Here is a 19,486-nt window from a genome sequence, read left to right as displayed (position 1 = left end):
GAATTATCTCGATTTAAGCTAATATAGTGCTGAAATCGTCGAATGTTAAACGAGTTTCCCTAATTACCCGCAAAATATGGTGCTTCGTGCTTTTTATGGCAGCTTCCCATACCCCCCCCCCCCCCCCCCCCCCAAGTGAAGTGACCGTGGCGGAATAAATTTCTACTGAATGTTTGTGGTCGATAGGAATTCAACGATGGCATCCTTGTTTTTTTTACCCTTAAAAAAGTCGTGCAATTCCCTTAATTGATTGCGAACCCCCAAGAAATTTATTGAATTTTCGCTGTAAATTATGATAGGATGGCTTCGACGCGAAGTTAATCTCTAGAATGTTAGTAAAAATGCTTCCGTGGATAATCCTGTTACTAGTTCTATGTGCACACATTTTATAACCACGCACACGAACATAGCAATATATGATTTTATAAGTGAAGCTCATCGTGTTTTGGAAGTTTTTATTAAAAAAGGACCGCCGAAGTCAATCCTTACCTTTTGAAAGGCCCGGGTTGATAGTACCCTATCCGTTGTAGGTCGGCCATAATTTGCTAAGCGGACTGACACTTGAATCAATAGCATGTTACGCAATTTTTTATCATGCGTTTAACTTCCCTTAATCAGTTTAACGACCAATATCGTAACCTAAAATTCGATAAGACCGTATTTGGACCGCCATAATACAGTTTTACGTGTTCAAGTTTCAGCATTAACATGACTACATGGCTGTTCGAGGGTAATAAAATAGGATGCCTTTGGTCATAGCAAACATTGGCATTTGCAAGTCTGCTTTCTACCCGTAGAATGCCATTTTCATTCAAAAAGGGGTTTAATGATAAAATAGTCTTGTTCTTAATCATTTTAGATTCTGTCAATTGCAAGATTTACTTTGAAAAGTGTTTGTTTTGCAAATGCCTTATGATTACCGTGAGCGCATTAGCTAATTCTGTTACCGCCAACGGACCTGTCATTTTAGCTGACTCATGTGATTTTGAGTTCTCCATAAATCTCAAGCAATAAGATAAGGTTCTTTGCAGTTTACTGAATGAAGAGTACTTATTAAAACATCTGATTACGGTCATGATTGTCATGATTTGTTGTTAAAACTGTCTTCCTCTGTTCCGGCATCTCTGTTACGGTACCATTAAAATTAAAACTATCCAATTCCAAATAAAAATTTTAAAGAAATGTGGGTCCCATCTACTATAACCCGTTGTCAATTAAGTGAAAGTAAGTCGTGAAAGTAAGTCAGCTGGATTTTCTGCCGATGGTACATGCCGCCATTGAAACTTTGACGTTAGTTCTTGTATTGCCGCTACCCTGTTTGAGACAAATATATTCCAGCGAGAAGGGTGTGATTTTAGCCAACACAAAACTATTTGAGAGTCTGTCCATAAGTTAACCTTACTCACAAAGAAGCTATTCTTATACATGTCCTGCACCCTCGTAACTATTTTTGCCAAAAGGACACACGCGTTGAGCTCTAATCTGGGAATGGTTATATGTTTGAGTGGGACAACTCGGGATTTGGAACAAACAAGGTTACAGGAGACTGTGTTATCTGGATACAAAACTCTTAGATAAACACAAGTGCCAAACACCCTTAAGCTTGCATCAGCAAAGCAATTTCAATTGTTTGACTTTTTTTATCATTAAATAACCACCTAGATATTTTTAAATCTGACAAACCCAAAATGCTTGTTACAAAACTATGCCAATAAATTTTTAATTCTGACGGTAATTTTCATCCTACTATAATTTAGCTAACCAGACTTTTTGCATAAACATTTTTACCATAACTATTACTAGAGTACTCAAACCCAATAGATCATACAGTTGCGCGATGACAGAGAGCACATTCCGTTTTGTTACTGATTTGTTGATTTGTTGGGGTAAGGTAACTGAGAATATGTCGAACCTTGAATTCCACGAAAGACCTAAAACCTTGCTTGACTTGTCTTTCGAATTGATATTGTATTCGTGAAACGGTTCAGTGATGCCACATTGTGTTGCGAATTCCGCACAATTAGTGTTCCACTTATGCAATTTAAATTGAGCTAATCCTAGTAAGTTGCATAACTGATCTTTCAATTCTAATAAGTCCCCGCATGTTTCCGCTCCCCCTAAAATGTCATCAGCATAGCATTGAGTATAGTGTTCGCAGCGAGAGGATAGGTTTCAACATTTTTGCTTGCTAACTTAAACAAACACCTTGTGTCTAAAAAGGATGCGCTCTTAATACCGTACCTTACGGTTTGCAGTTCCAAGCACTTTAACGATTCCGAAGGGTTATTTCTCCATAAAACATTCTGCAAGAATGTTCGCGAAGGGTCAACCTTAATCTGCCGGTACATCTTTTCAATGTATGCAATTAGAACAAATTTAAATAGCCTAAATCTACTTAAAATGTCCACTAATTCTGGTTGAACTGTAAAACTCTTCAATACTGTGTCATTTAATTAATACCCAGTTGAAGACTTCATTGAGGCATCAAAAACAACTCTGAGTTTGGTTGTCGCGTTGTCTTGTTTAATTACACAATGATGAGGAAGAAAGGATTTATTCTGTCCAGCATTATTTTTAAAGGTGAGCGGTACATACTTGGCGTGCCCCAATGATACATACTCATCGATAAACCTTTTATATTCTACAAACAAATCGTTATCCTAAATAAATAATTTTTCCAAATTACAAAACCTCTTCTTGGCCATTGTGTATAAGTCACCTAATTTATAGTTTTCCGTCGGTGTCTTTAATGACAGGCTAACTTGAAATGACCAATCTTTCAAAATCGCCGTGGTATCCCTAAATATATTTTCTGCCAAATTGTTTTCTGGCAAAAAATCGGCACCTTTATTAACCGCAACTTTTTCAGACTGCCAAAACCTTTCCATTAAGCAATGAATCTCAGAAGTACTTGTGAATAATGAAGCCCTATTGTTATTGACCGTGCCTAAATGTGCCATCAACTGATCAGGTACATTCCCTGTAATGACTCAACCCAATGAAGAGTTTTGTAGCATTGGCAAGCCATTCCCTAGTCTTATCATCCCTGGCACCAATAACTCGTAATAGACATCAGCAACAATGAGTAGGTCAATTGATGTTGACTCATAAAACGTTGGATCCGCCAACTTTAAATCCTTAGGAATTGGAAGGTTACTGATATCTATTGTATAATGTGGTAACCGGCAAGTAATATTGTTAAGGACCAAGCAAGACATATTTATTTCTCGACTATTTCTTCCATTATGGATGTTTGGAAAAATTGAGACATCTACCATTTCCTTATAAATTGATTTTTTTCCGGCTATTCCTGAAATTTAAACTCTCTCATTATACAGTGCTTTCATTTCAAAACGAACCATCCTAAACAACTCTTGAATTATCTATTGTTTTAAAATTTCCAAAAACACGTCAATTGAAATGTCGAGGGGGAAACTTTTTGAGCTTATGTCCAATCCCCTATCTTCATTCCCTTGAGCAGCGGGTGACTCACCCCTAAAATCTTAAATGGAATGGGGGCTCGAGTAATACCTCATTTTAAAGGGCATGCAAAGACTTTTTCATCTACGAAGTTTCAGCTCATTCCGTTTAGCCATTCCAAAATGGCAGCCACTTGAATTTTGTGATTTTTACAACGAAAAAATTATTTTATCAAATGTTCAAAATGCGACTCGTTATTTTCGAGACAATAACCCTAAAGAAATGCCAAATGCCTTGCATTCTTTTGATATCAAAGCAACAAACACTAGTTTTTAGGACCACTTAGTACTATTTTAACGATACTTTTTCTTTTGGGGTTACTTAAAATCTAAAATATATAAAACTCCAATTGAAAGTATTCAAGAACTGAAAAACAGAATAACACTGGAATGCAAAGGTATTACCAGACGAACTTTCATTAATGTTCGCAAAGTATTTGAAAATAGACTTTATTATTGTCTCGAAAATAACGGGTCGCATTTTGAACATTTGATAAAATAATTTTTTCGTTGTAAAAATCGCAAAATTTAAGTGGCTGCCATTTTGGAATGGCTAAACGAAATGAGCTGAAACTTTGTAGATGAAAAGGTTTATACATGCCCTTTAAAATGAGGTAGCACTCGAGCCCCCATTCCATTTAAGATTTTAGGGGTGAGTCGCCCCCTGCTCAAGGGGATGAAGATAGGGGATTGGACATAAGCTCAAAAAGTTTTCCCCTTGACATCTCAATTGACGTGTTTTTGGAAATTTTAAAACAATAGATAATTCAAAAGTTGTTTAGGGTGGTTCGTTTTGAAATGAAAGCATTGTATGTTTGATAATTCAGGCGATTGACTAGTTCCTTACGGATGAAGCAGCTTTGAGACCCGTTGTCTAGTAAGGCTGTGGCAGAAACTGAATACCCATTGCTGTCAAAAAGACAGACCCTCGCTGTTGCTAACAGGACATAATGTGTCTTATTTGGCGCACATGCCGATAATGACTGAATTGACTCATGTAGTGAGCAACTGCTGGTCTGTTTACCGGTTTCTACTTCCCTACTAGATGATTTGAGGGTTCATGTTTGAGCTAGCTTGAGTTGCATCATTTGATTGAGAATTATTTTCGTGAGATTGTTTGTCCCAAGTTTGATCACCCGGTTGGTCTCTTGATTTGATACGTAAAAGTGCGTTATGCCCGCCGTTACAGATATAACACCCTAGCTGTGAACACGTACTGACTAAATATTCCGATAGACATTTGAAGCACAATTTATTTACAATAACAAACTGTTTTCTCTGAAAAACCTGCAATGCCTTAAATTTAAAGCATTTAGCAATATTATGATTAAGCCCCTTACAATAAGCGCATGATACCCCTGAATTTGGCTTTCCTTTTTAATTATTTTTTACCGTATAATGTGTAAATTTACCCTTGGGCTCAGGTCCCAATAAATTTTCCAAGGCACTACACCGTTTCTCCAGGAACTGTAAGAAATCCTGCAAACTGGGAATCTCACTAGTCCCCCTATTGAATTCAAGTGCCTGCTTAGTATTAAAGTCTAATTTTTGTGACAGTATACTGTTATATGCTTTAAATTAGTTTACAATCCAGTGACCTCTGTTTCGGCAAAGTTTTATTGGTAGCGATTGAGTTTCCCACGATATCATAGAATGTTCAAGACCATGAATAGCACGTCCAGTTTCATGCCGGCATACAGTTTTTGAAGGCACCGATTGTTCTCTTATTCACGCGATTGTTGCGAAGATGGACTGAGGACAGATGTGCGTCTAATTACAAGATGTTCGCCTTATTTGATTTACAACCAAAATTTCCAATGTCGAGTCCAATAAACCTCCCTTCCGAACTTCTCATTTGGACGGGGTTAAAAAAGATGAGACAAGTCTCGTCCTCTTCTCCACGAACATTGGGACGGTACACATCGCGATCGGTCACTCACAACACCTTAATTTACACTCACTAATACTCTAGGTATATTACATTATAGTTATTCAAACATATCGTATTTTAGATTCATTGCTATTAATTAATAAATAGTGTTAATCAACATTGTGAATTAATTGAACTACTAATATCATCTCGTAACGAACAACGGGAAAAACAATACATATAGATTAATATCAAATCCCACGTCTCGACGGGAATATTTAAATTTTTTAGTGATTCCGTATGTTGCTTAATGGTGGTGATAAAGTCGCGAAGGCTACTATCTGGAGATTTATGATTATTAGAAGATATTTCGACCAGACCCCTTACGTGATCATTGATAACGAATAGTTTGTTGTCATATCGCTCCTTAAGTGTATTTAGCGCTATTATGAAATTGTCATTCGTTAATGGCAAGTTTTGCACTAAGTGGAGCGGTTCGAATTTTAAAAAAGATTTAAGATACATGAACCTTTGGACGTTTGACAACTGATCATTCTCAACAATTAATGCCTTAAACAGATCATAAAATGTACTCCATTCCGAAAATTTGCCACTAAACGTAGGAATTGACAATTCTGGGACCTTAATTAGGCCTTGTGCATTTGTATTAGCAGCGGCTTGATAGTTATTGGCCCTTGATCGACCTGTGATAACGTCGGCAAGCTCTGCCCCGATTGAATGATATCTAGTTTCAGTGGCACTTCTATCATTCGCTTGAGTCTCAAAATCGTCAATTTCTTCAATTTGCTCCTGAATTTCTTCGTATTTTTTAAATGCGTTCTTTAACGTTTCTTCTCTTACGGAGAATTCAGAAGTTTTTACAGCCTTATCAAGTTTATTTTTGTTGACAAATGTCTCGACGCGTGTAATTGCAGCCTTACAATTAGTTATACGTTTAACTAAACTTTCCATTTTATAATATCAAAATAAATTGACAAACAACCAAGACAAATGCTATGTAAGAAATTGAGAATCGAAGTTGATGATAATCCTTAACTGAGTAATGACAACTATGCCTATAAATTGAATGATCTGACCTTCTGTTCGCTGATTGTAGATCGATTTGCTGACCACGTCACTATCACTGGTTATCTTCCTTTGTTGCACTTACTGAACTGTCTGGAATGTTACGCTCCAAACCCGCTAACTCCTCGCTGAAAATCTATCGCACGTCCATTTCTATTATTTCAGGATATTCTGATGATTTTTCACCTTAAGGGTAGTTTTTTTCTATCCGGCTCAAAGGACCAATTAATATGTCAGATAATGCTGACTACCCTTATATCATCTCGATTTACTTAGTAGTAAATAGGGGTTCGTAAATGACGTACGCGTGAGGAATTAACTTTTCAGTTGTAATGCCTTTCAAAATATTTATTTTAACAAGTAACGAAAATAACAACTAGGATAGTGATAATGATAAATTCCCGAAGGATATCAAGTGCGCCCGTTTCGATCACTTGCCAAAGGTGTTCTGCGTTCTTGTTGTATATCACACCATTGCCTCTCTCCCTGGTCCTTGGTCAGCTGCACCTTATGTGCAGCACACATGTTTCCTAGCTGTTGTCCACCTGTAAAAAGTACAAGTGGGCCCATGTGTCTCTTTTCCAACAAAGGATATTCTTTCCCTTGGCAATGATTTACTACATGCAAGAAGTTCGAACAGACAATATAATCAAATGACCTTTACTTTGAAATTTGATAATGTTTTTTTTTTTTTAATTAACTTGTAAAATATTAATTAAAAAAACGCACGAACTTTTGGTTCGCCCAAATAATTACTAAAAATTAAGTATAACTAACTGTAATAAACCTTTACGCTACGCCTATGCATTTCACTACTTTAGTGATATGCCCTGGATGGCTATATGTTGGGAACCCATTATCTCCATCATTATCTTCTCTCGACGTTACGGGTTAAGGATCTAGAAAGTTACCATCTGTGGATTGTCTTGTTAATTGCCTAAAACTGGAGTACGCCTATGGGTACTGACCCCCAGATTTAATACTTAAGATACCCCGAAGCTTGTAAAAGCACCATTATAATAATATAACTCGACACTCCAGGAATTCCGTAACTTCCCTCATAACTCAGGCACTTTAATAATTCGGCCCTCTCTATTAAAATGTCAGTTTAATTCCAAGACCTTTAGTTTTGTAAACGATTAAGGGTTGTGTGTGTCATAACGAGTGGAATAAAAATCTGTCAAAAGTGTTTCCGAGTTTTGTTTCGCGAGTTTCATTACATAACTAATAATAAAATTAAGTATAACTTTAGAATTAATTGGGAGGGCCTGGCTTTGATGTATTTGATTCCTCCGAACTGGAATCTACTGATGGAGACGTGGATTTGTCACTGTAAAAAATATAATTGTTCATTACACAACACAATATAAACTGCAAAACACAGAATGCATTCAAAAGAATTAATAAGTAAGTATCTAACCATTATATTTAGCAGCAAACAAAACCACAGCAAAATATAAATGTAGGTTTCTCTAACGTCGTCTAGGAATTTAATAATAGGACTTATTGATATTAACGGATACATTTTGGATTCTGCTTGCGGATAATAATTCTTATGAGTCATTCGAAAGAAAGAGGATTCTCTAGATTCGGAGTGCTCTTAAATACTAAAACTAAGGGTGATTAAACAGTGTCGTACCCTGGCTAGAAAGCAATTACCGACTTATGACACCACCTGCGACGTTAGCGTGGTACTGGTAACACTTGGTCGGACATTCTCATAGATGTCGACAAAGCGCGGCCGCACTTCTCATCCACGCCGACAAAGGGCGGCTATATTTTCCCACAAGTACCGACAAAGGGTGGTTAGACGTTAATTATAAAATATCAGAATTGCATGAAGATAACGAATACGAAACCCTCTTAATTGACGAGAATACTTCTATCCAGGTTGCGACATACATAGGCGTCCTATAGGGACTACATCAGCCCCCTCACAACTCTTTCATCTTAGATCTAACAGGCCTAACCTAATTAACAATATTAGTACTATCACTATGTACAACTCAAAGATTTCCTGATCGTACCTCGATTTTGTCGTAAAAAATAGAGAAGTTTCTACATATATACAAAAGGGTTAAATCTATTTGACCTAAGAATCCCACATGAATGACACACAATCAATTTTCATTTTAACTACAGTAGAGTTTGGTTATAACGGACCCCCAAAGGAACTTAGTTTTAGTCCGTTATTACCGGAAGTCCGTTATAAAAGAATATTAATTAAAAATATGTATACAGAAACTTTATTTATTATTTAGGAATAAAATATAAATTCTTAACTAAAAACATAAAAAGAAATTCAATTCAAGCATAACAAACGAAAATTTTATTTAAAAAAAGTAGCAATTTTAATTTCAATAGCTTTAGGTTTTTGAAATTCTATAAAACTTGGCATTTTTAAAGCAGCACTTATTATATCTTTAGAGGCATTGTCTCTCCAACTAACTTAGTACTCCAACTCCAACTCTCTCCAACCAACTTAGTACTGTATTTATATTCTTCACTGCATGTGAACGGCTCGATACTGGTATTTCGCTTTTTATGTCACTATCACTATCCGTTTCAACTTCAGTTTGTTCATAAAATTCCATTGCTATTTCCGCATCAGTAGGTGTTTCAGACGTTATTAATGGATCATCTACACTGTAAAATTCGTCTATTTGGGGAAATGTAGATAAGACGTCTTTTGCAAATCTCTTTTCTAACCAGTTACTAAGAGGTAAATCTGTTTTCTCATTATCACCCATGCGGCTAAAGGTAAATCATCTTCTTCAAACTCATTATTGGCTGTAATATCGGAATGTTTGAAACAATTTTTGATAGTATTTTTTACATCATTTCCTATGATTGTGCCAACATATTTATAGCATCAATCAATGTTAACTGAAATGTTTGACCTTCTTCAGACGCATTCAGCAATTTAATCATCAATTTTTTACGATAATTGGACTTGAGACAACGTATAATACCCTGATCTATAGGTTGTAAGGTAGCAGTACAATTGGGAGGTATAAATTCTAGACGAATATTCTAGGTGTGGATGTACTGTACAATTATCAACAAGAAGCAAATTTTTTTTATTTTTCAGCCGCAGTTCTTCATTCCATAAGGAAAGTTCGTTTTTAAATATTTCTGACGTCATCCGTGCCCGTTTGTTAGCAATGTACCTAACGAGCAATCGATAAATATTTTTTAAGCATCTTGGCTTTTGATATTTTCCAATAACTAAAAGTTTTAGTTTTTCGTCACCATTCATATTAGCACATATAACACTGTGAGACGTAATTTTTATTGTTTTCCTCCGATACACCATTCGCCTTTGAACTTAAGTGTTTTCTCTGGCGTAAGTTTATAAAAAAAAAAAACAGTCTCATCACAGTTAAAAATATCATTTTGTCTATAATTTTGTTTTAAATCTTTTCAAACAATATCAATCCAATTCGAAAGCATCACATTGTTGACATTTACAGCTTCACCTGAAACTTTTCCAACGACAATTCCATGGCGGGATTTAAATCGCTCCAACCAGCCCGTTGAACATACAAAATCATTACCGGCAATGTGGGAAGTTCTTCAACTTTGGCTTTTAAAACTGGACCACTTATAGCGTTATTCAAATTTCTTTGAATTATAAACCATTTAAGTAATGCATGGTCAATGTCCTATCGCACAGGATTTCGTATTTTCTTTACAGAAACTTGCTTACGTTTTTGTACGGCCTCCAATATTTTCTTCCTGTTTATCTATATTGTCGACACTGTTTGTTTTGACAAATTTTTGCGGCGACACACTTCGGCTTGTGTAATACCATCTTAAATATTCTCAATAATTAACATCTTTTCTTTTAGATTTATTACGTTACGTTTTCTAATTTTAGAATTTTGTATTATGGTAAGAATGTAATGGAATGAGTAATGTATATGTCAGAGTTCGAGTTCTTTGTAAAATAACATAACACAAGTTTCTGAAGCAGTCTTTCACTTTTAAGAACCAAACCCAGAATGCCCCCCAATCAAGCTCGTCATCAGCTTCATAAGAGCATATTTTTTTTAAGAGAACTAATAAACTATATTCCAACCTTTTTCCCACGGTTATCAAATCCTTTCATTTTCATCAAATATTTTTTTCTCGCCTACGTTAAAGGAATTCATAAACAACCCTCTATCATCTTGAGATAATATTAATTAATTGTCTTAACATAAATAAGGAATGCTCACTTGTAGGTATAATAAATGATATGCGATGAATTACTGTCGAATGAGGTTACTATTACCGCCGCTGCTAATGGTCAAATGTCGGGAAATTCCCTTCTAGACTGGGTAACTCAACACTACTGAAAAGGAACGTACAATTGAAATGTAGAAGAGCAGAGATACGGTCGGGTAATAGTAAACTCGTTGGTCTATCTTTCCATATATTTTTAATAAATATCCATATATTAAAATGTGGAGAATGTTCCGAGAGGTGTTCTACCATACATATAGATTTTCGAAATCTATATGATTATTTATGAAGTCTGTTATAACCGGTCATTTATTGTTGTAGGGATTTAAAAAATAGTCTGTTATGTCGGGAATATCTGCTATAAAAGAATCTGTTAAAATCGTAAATTTTACATAGAAGTTAAATTGAAGTGGGTACGGACCAGACAAATAGTATGTTATATTTGGAATGTCTGTTATAATCGGACTCTACCGTATTTGCATAGGTGCTGGTAAAGTAGACGTAACTACAGTAGAACTCGTTTAACACGTTCAATGCCAAAAACGCAATTTCGCATTAGGGTGCATTGCATACGCCACCGACGCGATATTGCGTTTTTGCTTATAATCCGATTACAGATCTACTAAATTCTTATCGCTGGCGATTCGGCTTTGATCTTTACCGGCGTGTTTGTGGCAGCTGTTAGAACTCGCGACGTATTGTTATATCATGGATTATAGTTATGTTATTTATTAATTTAAATACCCAAAGTGAATTTAAGAAACTGATGTTACGCCCATGGACGACCCCAGCCATTGGATAATACTGTTGGAATTCCCAGCGCTTAACACCCATCTTCGGCTGAGGGAAGTTAGTTTATGATTGGGATTTCCAGCATTATACTTTGTCGGATTTAAATTTAGAAACTAAATTAACCCTGAACTACTATCGTGGGGTCAAATTCGACCCCATCACTTGTTCTTCTGGGGATTCCCGATACGCCGTTCGGCTTACGACGCTGCCGTTCTATGTATTTCCCCTCTTAAGTACCTACTTCAGGATTCCGTTTAGTAGCATAAAATCCGTCGAACTGATTGCATGTAATTTAGGTTTGGGGTCATATTTATCCCCTCGATAGTACTTACGTCTATAATAATTTAGTTATTATATCAGAATGGCAGATAATTTTCTAAGTATTAGCGGTGCTACAGTAACCTCGGACAATATTTATGACTTTGTAGATAATCTAAGTGACACACCTGAGAATGTTGATACTAATAGTGACTATAATAATAATGATTCAGACAATGTAAGTGAACACTCCGAACATGATACGGCCTCAGAAATTCATCTGAGCGATCAAAGTGATTTATCAAGCGACGAAATTGATTCATCATCAAATGGTGATACTTCTTATTACTACGGACGCAACAGGTATAAGTGGGCTAAAAATCCTCCAGCACCATCAAGAGTTCGCGCACAAGATATTATTACACAATTTCCCGGTCTTCGTGGACCTGCTCTACAAACGAAACCGTCCAATCCACTTGAAGCCTGGTCTTTTCTTATCTCCTCGGATATGCTAGCCTCCATTGTTGAACATACAAATGAAAAAATTACCGACCTAAGTGTGAATTATGGAGATAATTGCACATTTGTTGATCATGTAACCGAAATTGAACTCAAGGCATTTTGGGCCTTTTGTACCTTTCTGGGGTATTCAAATCTAATCACGAAGACGTAGATTCATTATTTTCGACAGGTTGCTTAGGTACGCCGATTTTCCGGACAACAATATCAAAAGAACGCTTCTTATTTCTTCTCACAGCAATTAGATTTGACAATCATGAAATAAAGGAGCAAAAGAAGGCCAGTGATGATCGACTTGCAGCAGTATCCTCTTTGTTTAACGCTTTTATAGCGAACAGTATAGGAAACTACACCTGTTCCGAATATGTCACAATTGATGAGATGTTAGTTGGATTTCGGGGCAGATGCCCGTTTAGAATGTATATGAAAGCCAAACCAGTGAAGTACGGCATCAAAATAATGTGTTTATGTGATTTTAAGACACATTATTTAGTAAATGCTTTCGTGTATACAGGTAAAATGAACGAGCCAAATCCTCGGAAACTGTCCATATCTACCAGATCAGTACTTGCTTTAGTGGAACCAATTGCTAATAGTAACCGGAATGTCACAGGGGATAACTGGTTCACCTCATTAGAACTCGTTGGTGAACTCAAGAAACTTCGACTTACGTATGTGGGCACTATGAGGAAAAACAAAAGAGAGATTCTTCCACAGTTTCAACCAAATAAAAATTACGAAGTTGAGTCTAGTCTGAAGAGTCTATTTGGTTTTACTCGAGAGAACACAATCGTGTCATATGTCCCTAAGAAAAATAAAAGTGTGATTATGTTGTCAACCATGCATCACGACAACTCTGTTGATCAGGAGAGTAAAAAACCGGAAATAATAGCTTTTTACAATGCGACGAAAGGAGGTGTTGACGCTCTTGATCAGAAATGTGCCCTTTATAGCTCAAGCCGAAGATGTCGTCGTTGGCCGTTGGTAATTTGGTACGCTATAATGGGTATTGCTATAATAAATAGTCATATTTTTCACGCTGCCAATCCTGGACTAAAAAAAAACCGCTCGGACTTTATGAAAGAGTTAGGGATGAGTCTCATCAATGAGCAATTAAAATTACGATTTGCCATACCCAGTTTGTCCAGAGAGCTTCGTTTAATAATCTCGAAAGCTTTAGGAACAGAAATGACTTTGCAAGATCCGCCTAGACAAGAAGGACGTGTTGTGAGACGTAGATGCTACTTGTGTCCTAGGAGTAAAGATACTAAACATTCTACAGTTTGCTCAGAATGTCATAAAGCAATCTGCAAAACTCATTCTCTTCAACAAGTCATCTGTACTTCATGCAAAGAATAAGTAAGTACTGTATAATACAGCAACTTCTATATTTCTGAAATTATTGTATTATAGTTTTATATGGGTTAAAATCATGAATGTTCTTTTTTTTTGCATGAAGTTTGAATATCCTTTTCTTCGTTGCAGATGAAGCCTGTATCATTGACAAACAATTCCCAAAGCGGTAACTCTGTATTTTATTTTTTTTGTTATATTTGCGTAGAAACAAACAGTTATGTTATTTTTTTACATAAATCCGAATATATGTTTATTTTGAATTGAAATATTTTATTTTTTTGTAAATCAAAGTATTATATATATCCTCTGAGTACCATACATTAATCGAAAATGTAAAATCAAATCACAAAATTTGTTTTTGTACAAAAAATATAGGGGGTCACTGGTGACCCCACGATAGTAGTTATGTTAGTATAAAGGGACGATAGTAGTTAAGGGTTAAAAGCACCGCCAAACGAATACAATGGTTGGGCTCCAATAAAAGCCCAGTGACCATGACTCTAAGTGCTACGCTTTAACGCGACAAGGTAGCCTAGAAGCCGCAAATGGGGCCTTATCGCGGGTACGTCTATGGGTGTCGCACCTCCGTATCAGTACTTAAGGAGGGTGCGAAACTGAAGAGGCTCTCTTTTCTCGCTATCTCTTCACGAACTCGTGCGTGCTAGATTCTTCTCGTCAACATTTTTTAAATAACGTATTTCTCGATATTGTATAGTTGTTAATGTTACCAATAAACCTTTTTTAAGTTAAGAAGGTTTGGTTTCTCTTATACGCGAAAACAGTGTCTCTGAGACTGCGAACTCAGGGTGGTCCTTCATAATCGATCAATCCAGTCCACGATCTACGTAGTTCACGGTTATCGTATCGAAAGGGGTGAATCGACCCAACCACGTACAAGCGCCAAATTTGGACCAAACAGCAGCAATTAAGTATTGGTTGTAGTTAAATTGCTAAATAGCCGAAATCATATATGTAAGTGGTGTGGTTAGCAGTTTTCACCCAACACCTCGATGATGCGACGTCGCCATGTGAAATAAATTACAATCAAAGTTTCATATAAACACATGTATTTGTGTTTGTTTATAACGAGATGAGGTACCGTTTAGCAGCACATTTGTAAGTCCTAATATGAAAAAATAAACATACGCGTGATTTACGTAACTGTTTCATTAGAAACTTTTGGACTTGTAACTATTTTTAATTTTTTATATTTTGGGGTTAAACTAATATGGTGACACTCCATTTTTTGAAATATTTTAAAGATCACACTACTAACTGTCGTACTGCTTAAGAAATGAGACTTCTCGCTAAAATACGTCAATGTAAGAGTAACTAGCCATATTCTTTTCAAAGCCGACTAAGATATGTCGAGTTATTATTATCTAATATTAAAAACTCACAAATTACAACAAAATAGTTAATTTTAGGTATAGGGACACTTAATAGAAATCGATTAAAAATTAAATTTAGAATTTAGACATGTAAAAATATACGGGGTGTTCCACTTTAAAATATGCGACATTTTTCTTTTGAAAATTCTTTAAATTTTACATTATTTTTTGGAGACCCTGTATCATATTTATAAAAACTTTTCTCGTTAACCTAATCTATCACGTCTGGTTAACATGTCAACAAATTTTCATAAAGCCAGCTTCAATAATACCTGAGAATTTTATATTTTGAAGAAATGGTGTTTTAGAAAGATTTTTCTTTTAAATCAAAATATCTTCGAAACGGTTAGGTTTAGATGTAGGGGTATTTAATAAGAATTTAATCAGTGTTATAACTAGTTCTCATAATTAATTAAGTATGTACAGGGTGGCCACCGAGAGGTGACCCTGTACCTTATCTCAAAAACTGTAAGAGTTACAAAAAAACTTTAAATATAAAAGTTTCATAGTTTTGTTAGTAGTTTTTAAGTACTTTATGTTTATGTATACAGTATGTCTTATTTTCGCGGAATGGAAACCAACTTTCTTATTTTGAATTAGACAGTATACGTTTTATTTTTTTATTTGATTCTACATAAAAATCTAAGCCTTTTTTGCATTTAGTCATATATACCTATCTCTCATAGTTTTTGAAATAATGAATCTTTCATTTTTTTTTTCAAAAAATCAACTAGCAAAGAAATGGTAATATTTACTTCAATATGCAAATCAAAACGATAATTTTTAAATAGCAAGTGAATGATGGTCTACTAACACTTGGATACCTGGTCACTTTGCATTATTAATATACAGGGTGCCGAACAATTTTGATCAAAAATTTAAATTTTTGACGGGCAAAAAGTCAAATATTTTAAATGGGACACCCTATATGTTAACTTATATTTTAAATAACTTGTATTTTCTCTATATTTTTTCATATATATGTCCAATACAAAAAGTTAACGGTTTTTGATTTATAGGTAATTATTTGTAGTAGTGAATATTTCTTACTTCGACTTTACGTTAGAAAGAGCAGAACATTTATTTTACATACACAGATCTACAGAGAATAATAAGTAGGCCATGACACATCTTTGAGCAATCTGTTATAGTAGTTATTTATTTTTTATAAACTATAATTACGATGTTGAAGAATATCGGAAGGTAAAACTATTATTACTGCGTCCTAAAGTTAGAACAACGCGCAAAACATTTATTTACATATACAAATTTCTACGGAAAATTTCAAGTTAGCCATGATCATTGAACCGCCATTTGAAACAAAAACTAAGCAACTATGTATTTTGACAGCTATTATTTTGTGATTTACAAAACCTTAATAGTACTGATTTGAGAGTAGTTAGCTATTGATTCTTTTAAATTTGTAGTCTTCAAACTGTTACAGTCGTTATTTTTATCGTGCTTGTGTATGTGTAGGTGTGTATGCGCAGGTGCTCCATCCTGTTGAAACCACATTCTTTGTCTAACATTTAGTGACACATCCTCCAAAAGTACTGGTAAAATATTTCTTAAAAATTGTTTGTAAATATGGCTAGTTAGACGAGGTGGGAGCAGATAAGGGCCAATTATGTTATCACTTAAAATTCCGGCCCAAATGTTTATCGAAAATTGCCGTTGATTATTGTGAAAAGCAATAGCACGAGGGTTGTCCATTTTCCATATATGACTATTATGGCTATTAAAAAGGCCTTCTCGCGTAAAGCATGCCTTGTCCGAAAAGAGAACTTGTTCACCAAAATTCTGTTGCCATAAATGCTTCTGTAACCACCATCGGCAAAAATGTCGTCGATATGGGTAGTCCTCTGGGCTTAAAGTTTGTACTTTTTGAAGATAGTATGGAAAAAGTTGTTCTTCGCGTAGAATACGCCAAATTGTAGATCGTGCAGTATTCGTATTATGTGCAATAGCCCGGATACTGGTGGAAGGATTTACCTCCACTTGTAGAAGAGCAGCTTCTTCAAGCTCAACAGTTCTCGCTGAAAATGGGTGGCCTGAACGTCTGCGATGTTGTAGCCTGCCTGTTTCTCTAAGACGACTATGAATCCTAGCAAAGATACTTTCATGCGGAATGACTCGTCTTGGAAATTTTTCTCCATACAAACGCGAAGCTTTTCTTCCATTACAATCTACCATTCCGTAAATAAGATGCATATCCGCAAGTTCAGCTGATGTAAATTGAGCCATTATAATTAATTTATTAAGTTAAACAAATTAACACAATTGAAAAAAATGATACATTCAATAAAATATTTATAAAAAGTTGTTACTTAATGACAATACATTAACCCTTAACTACTATCGTCCCTTTACACTAACATAACTACTATCGTGGGGTCACCAGTGACCCCCTATATTTTTTGTACAAAAACAAATTTTGTGATTTGATTTTACATTTTCGATTAATGTATGGTACTCAGAGGATATATATAATACTTTGATTTACAAAAAAATAAAATATTTCAATTCAAAATAAACATATATTCGGATTTATGTAAAAAAATAACATAACTGTTTGTTTCTACGCAAATATAACAAAAAAAATAAAATACAGAGTTACCGCTTTGGGAATTGTTTGTCAATGATACAGGCTTCATCTGCAACGAAGAAAAGGATATTCAAACTTCATGCAAAAAAAAAGAACATTCATGATTTTAACCCATATAAAACTATAATACAATAATTTCAGAAATATAGAAGTTGCTGTATTATACAGTACTTACTTATTCTTTGCATGAAGTACAGATGACTTGTTGAAGAGAATGAGTTTTGCAGATTGCTTTATGACATTCTGAGCAAACTGTAGAATGTTTAGTATCTTTACTCCTAGGACACAAGTAGCATCTACGTCTCACAACACGTCCTTCTTGTCTAGGCGGATCTTGCAAAGTCATTTCTGTTCCTAAAGCTTTCGAGATTATTAAACGAAGCTCTCTGGACAAACTGGGTATGGCAAATCGTAATTTTAATTGCTCATTGATGAGACTCATCCCTAACTCTTTCATAAAGTCCGAGCGGTTTTTTTTTAGTCCAGGATTGGCAGCGTGAAAAATATGACTATTTATTATAGCAATACCCATTATAGCGTACCAAATTACCAACGGCCAACGACGACATCTTCGGCTTGAGCTATAAAGGGCACATTTCTGATCAAGAGCGTCAACACCTCCTTTCGTCGCATTGTAAAAAGCTATTATTTCCGGTTTTTTACTCTCCTGATCAACAGAGTTGTCGTGATGCATGGTTGACAACATAATCACACTTTTATTTTTCTTAGGGACATATGACACGATTGTGTTCTCTCGAGTAAAACCAAATAGACTCTTCAGACTAGACTCAACTTCGTAATTTTTATTTGGTTGAAACTGTGGAGGAATCTCTTTTGTTTTTCTTCATAGTGCCCACATACGTAAGTCGAAGTTTCTTGAGTTCACCAACGAGTTCTAATGAGGTGAACCAGTTGAACGGGGCAAGTTTGCGTTGTGCTTGCTGTCTCACCCCAGACACAAGGGGGGCACAGTTGGTTGGCAATGCCGAGGTGAACTGTATCTCTTTTGTTTTATATTTTATTTTTGTTCGAAGGACCACAGCTTATATGGCGCTGAACCAATGTAGAACAAACACACTTGATAACAAAACACTTCTTTTTATTTAACTAAAACTCCAACACTACTGCACAGGTGACAAAAGTCATAACAAAGTGTAAAATTAGGGTAAATTAGAGACCACAAGTGACCACCAATTATCAAGAACCTTTGACGATTGGGAGTTTTTTGAAACAGGAGAAATGTTATATTTTAAGTGAGAGGAGTATTGAGACCCTACTAAGGCTGTAGGAGTATATAAAGAGGGTTAGAGAGGTGTTGACGAGGCGCTGTGTGTTGTGAGAGAGACTATATGAGACTGTCTTAGGCCAACTCAAAAAACTTAATTTTCCCACCGAATATGAACCTTATATTTTTACCACCTCATAGTCATACCAATTAGTGTGAATTATTAGTGCAAGGGAATAAGAGCTGCTTATCAATACGGTGCCATGAAAGTGTGAGAAAAATGATGGTTGAGAAGAGTTATGAGCGTGGGAAGAGTGTGGAATGTGCATGGATTTGAATAATGTAAACACTGCCCTTAAGGGTGATTAAGAAAGGTTTACGTTGGCAAAGAAAGAACGTTATTATTAAGTGAAGATGTTGGATATTTTCCCAACACCAGTTATCCCCTGTGACATTCCGGTAACTATTAGCAATTGGTTCCACTAAAGCAAGTACTGATCTGGTAGGTATGAACAGTTTTCGAGGATTTGACTCGTTCATTTTACCTGTATACACGAAAGCATTTACTAAATAATGTGTCTTAAAATCACATAAACACATTATTTTGATGCCGTACTTCACTGGTTTGGCTTTCATATACATTCTAAACGGGCATCTGCCCCGAAATCCAACTAACAT

At 35.5% G+C, this 19,486-nt stretch overlaps 1 protein-coding gene and 1 pseudogene across 1 annotated transcript; one reads left to right on the top strand and one right to left on the bottom strand.

Moving 5' to 3' along the window:
• Positions 1 to 12,612: 12,612 nt before the first annotated feature.
• Positions 12,613 to 13,590, top strand: LOC136412304 (piggyBac transposable element-derived protein 4-like). Its single transcript, XM_066395331.1, has one exon. It carries the CDS (start codon positions 12,613 to 12,615, stop codon positions 13,588 to 13,590), a length of 978 nt encoding a protein of 325 aa, XP_066251428.1.
• A 4,168-nt stretch (positions 13,591 to 17,758) lies between these two features.
• LOC136412303 (piggyBac transposable element-derived protein 4-like) lies at positions 17,759 to 19,486 on the bottom strand (annotated as a pseudogene).

This window comes from Euwallacea similis, chromosome 11 (assembly GCF_039881205.1).
Source record: "Euwallacea similis isolate ESF13 chromosome 11, ESF131.1, whole genome shotgun sequence".
NCBI classification, from domain to species: Eukaryota; Metazoa; Arthropoda; class Insecta; order Coleoptera; family Curculionidae; genus Euwallacea; species Euwallacea similis.
The sequence above is the reverse complement of the archived record's forward strand: the minus strand, read 5'-3'. Positions and strand labels throughout refer to the sequence as shown.

What these genes read in the sequence shown, in the direction of transcription:
- LOC136412304 (XM_066395331.1), top strand. Translation starts at nt 12,613, where the DNA reads ATGTTAGTTGGATTTCGGGGCAGATGCCCGTTTAGAATGTATATGAAA.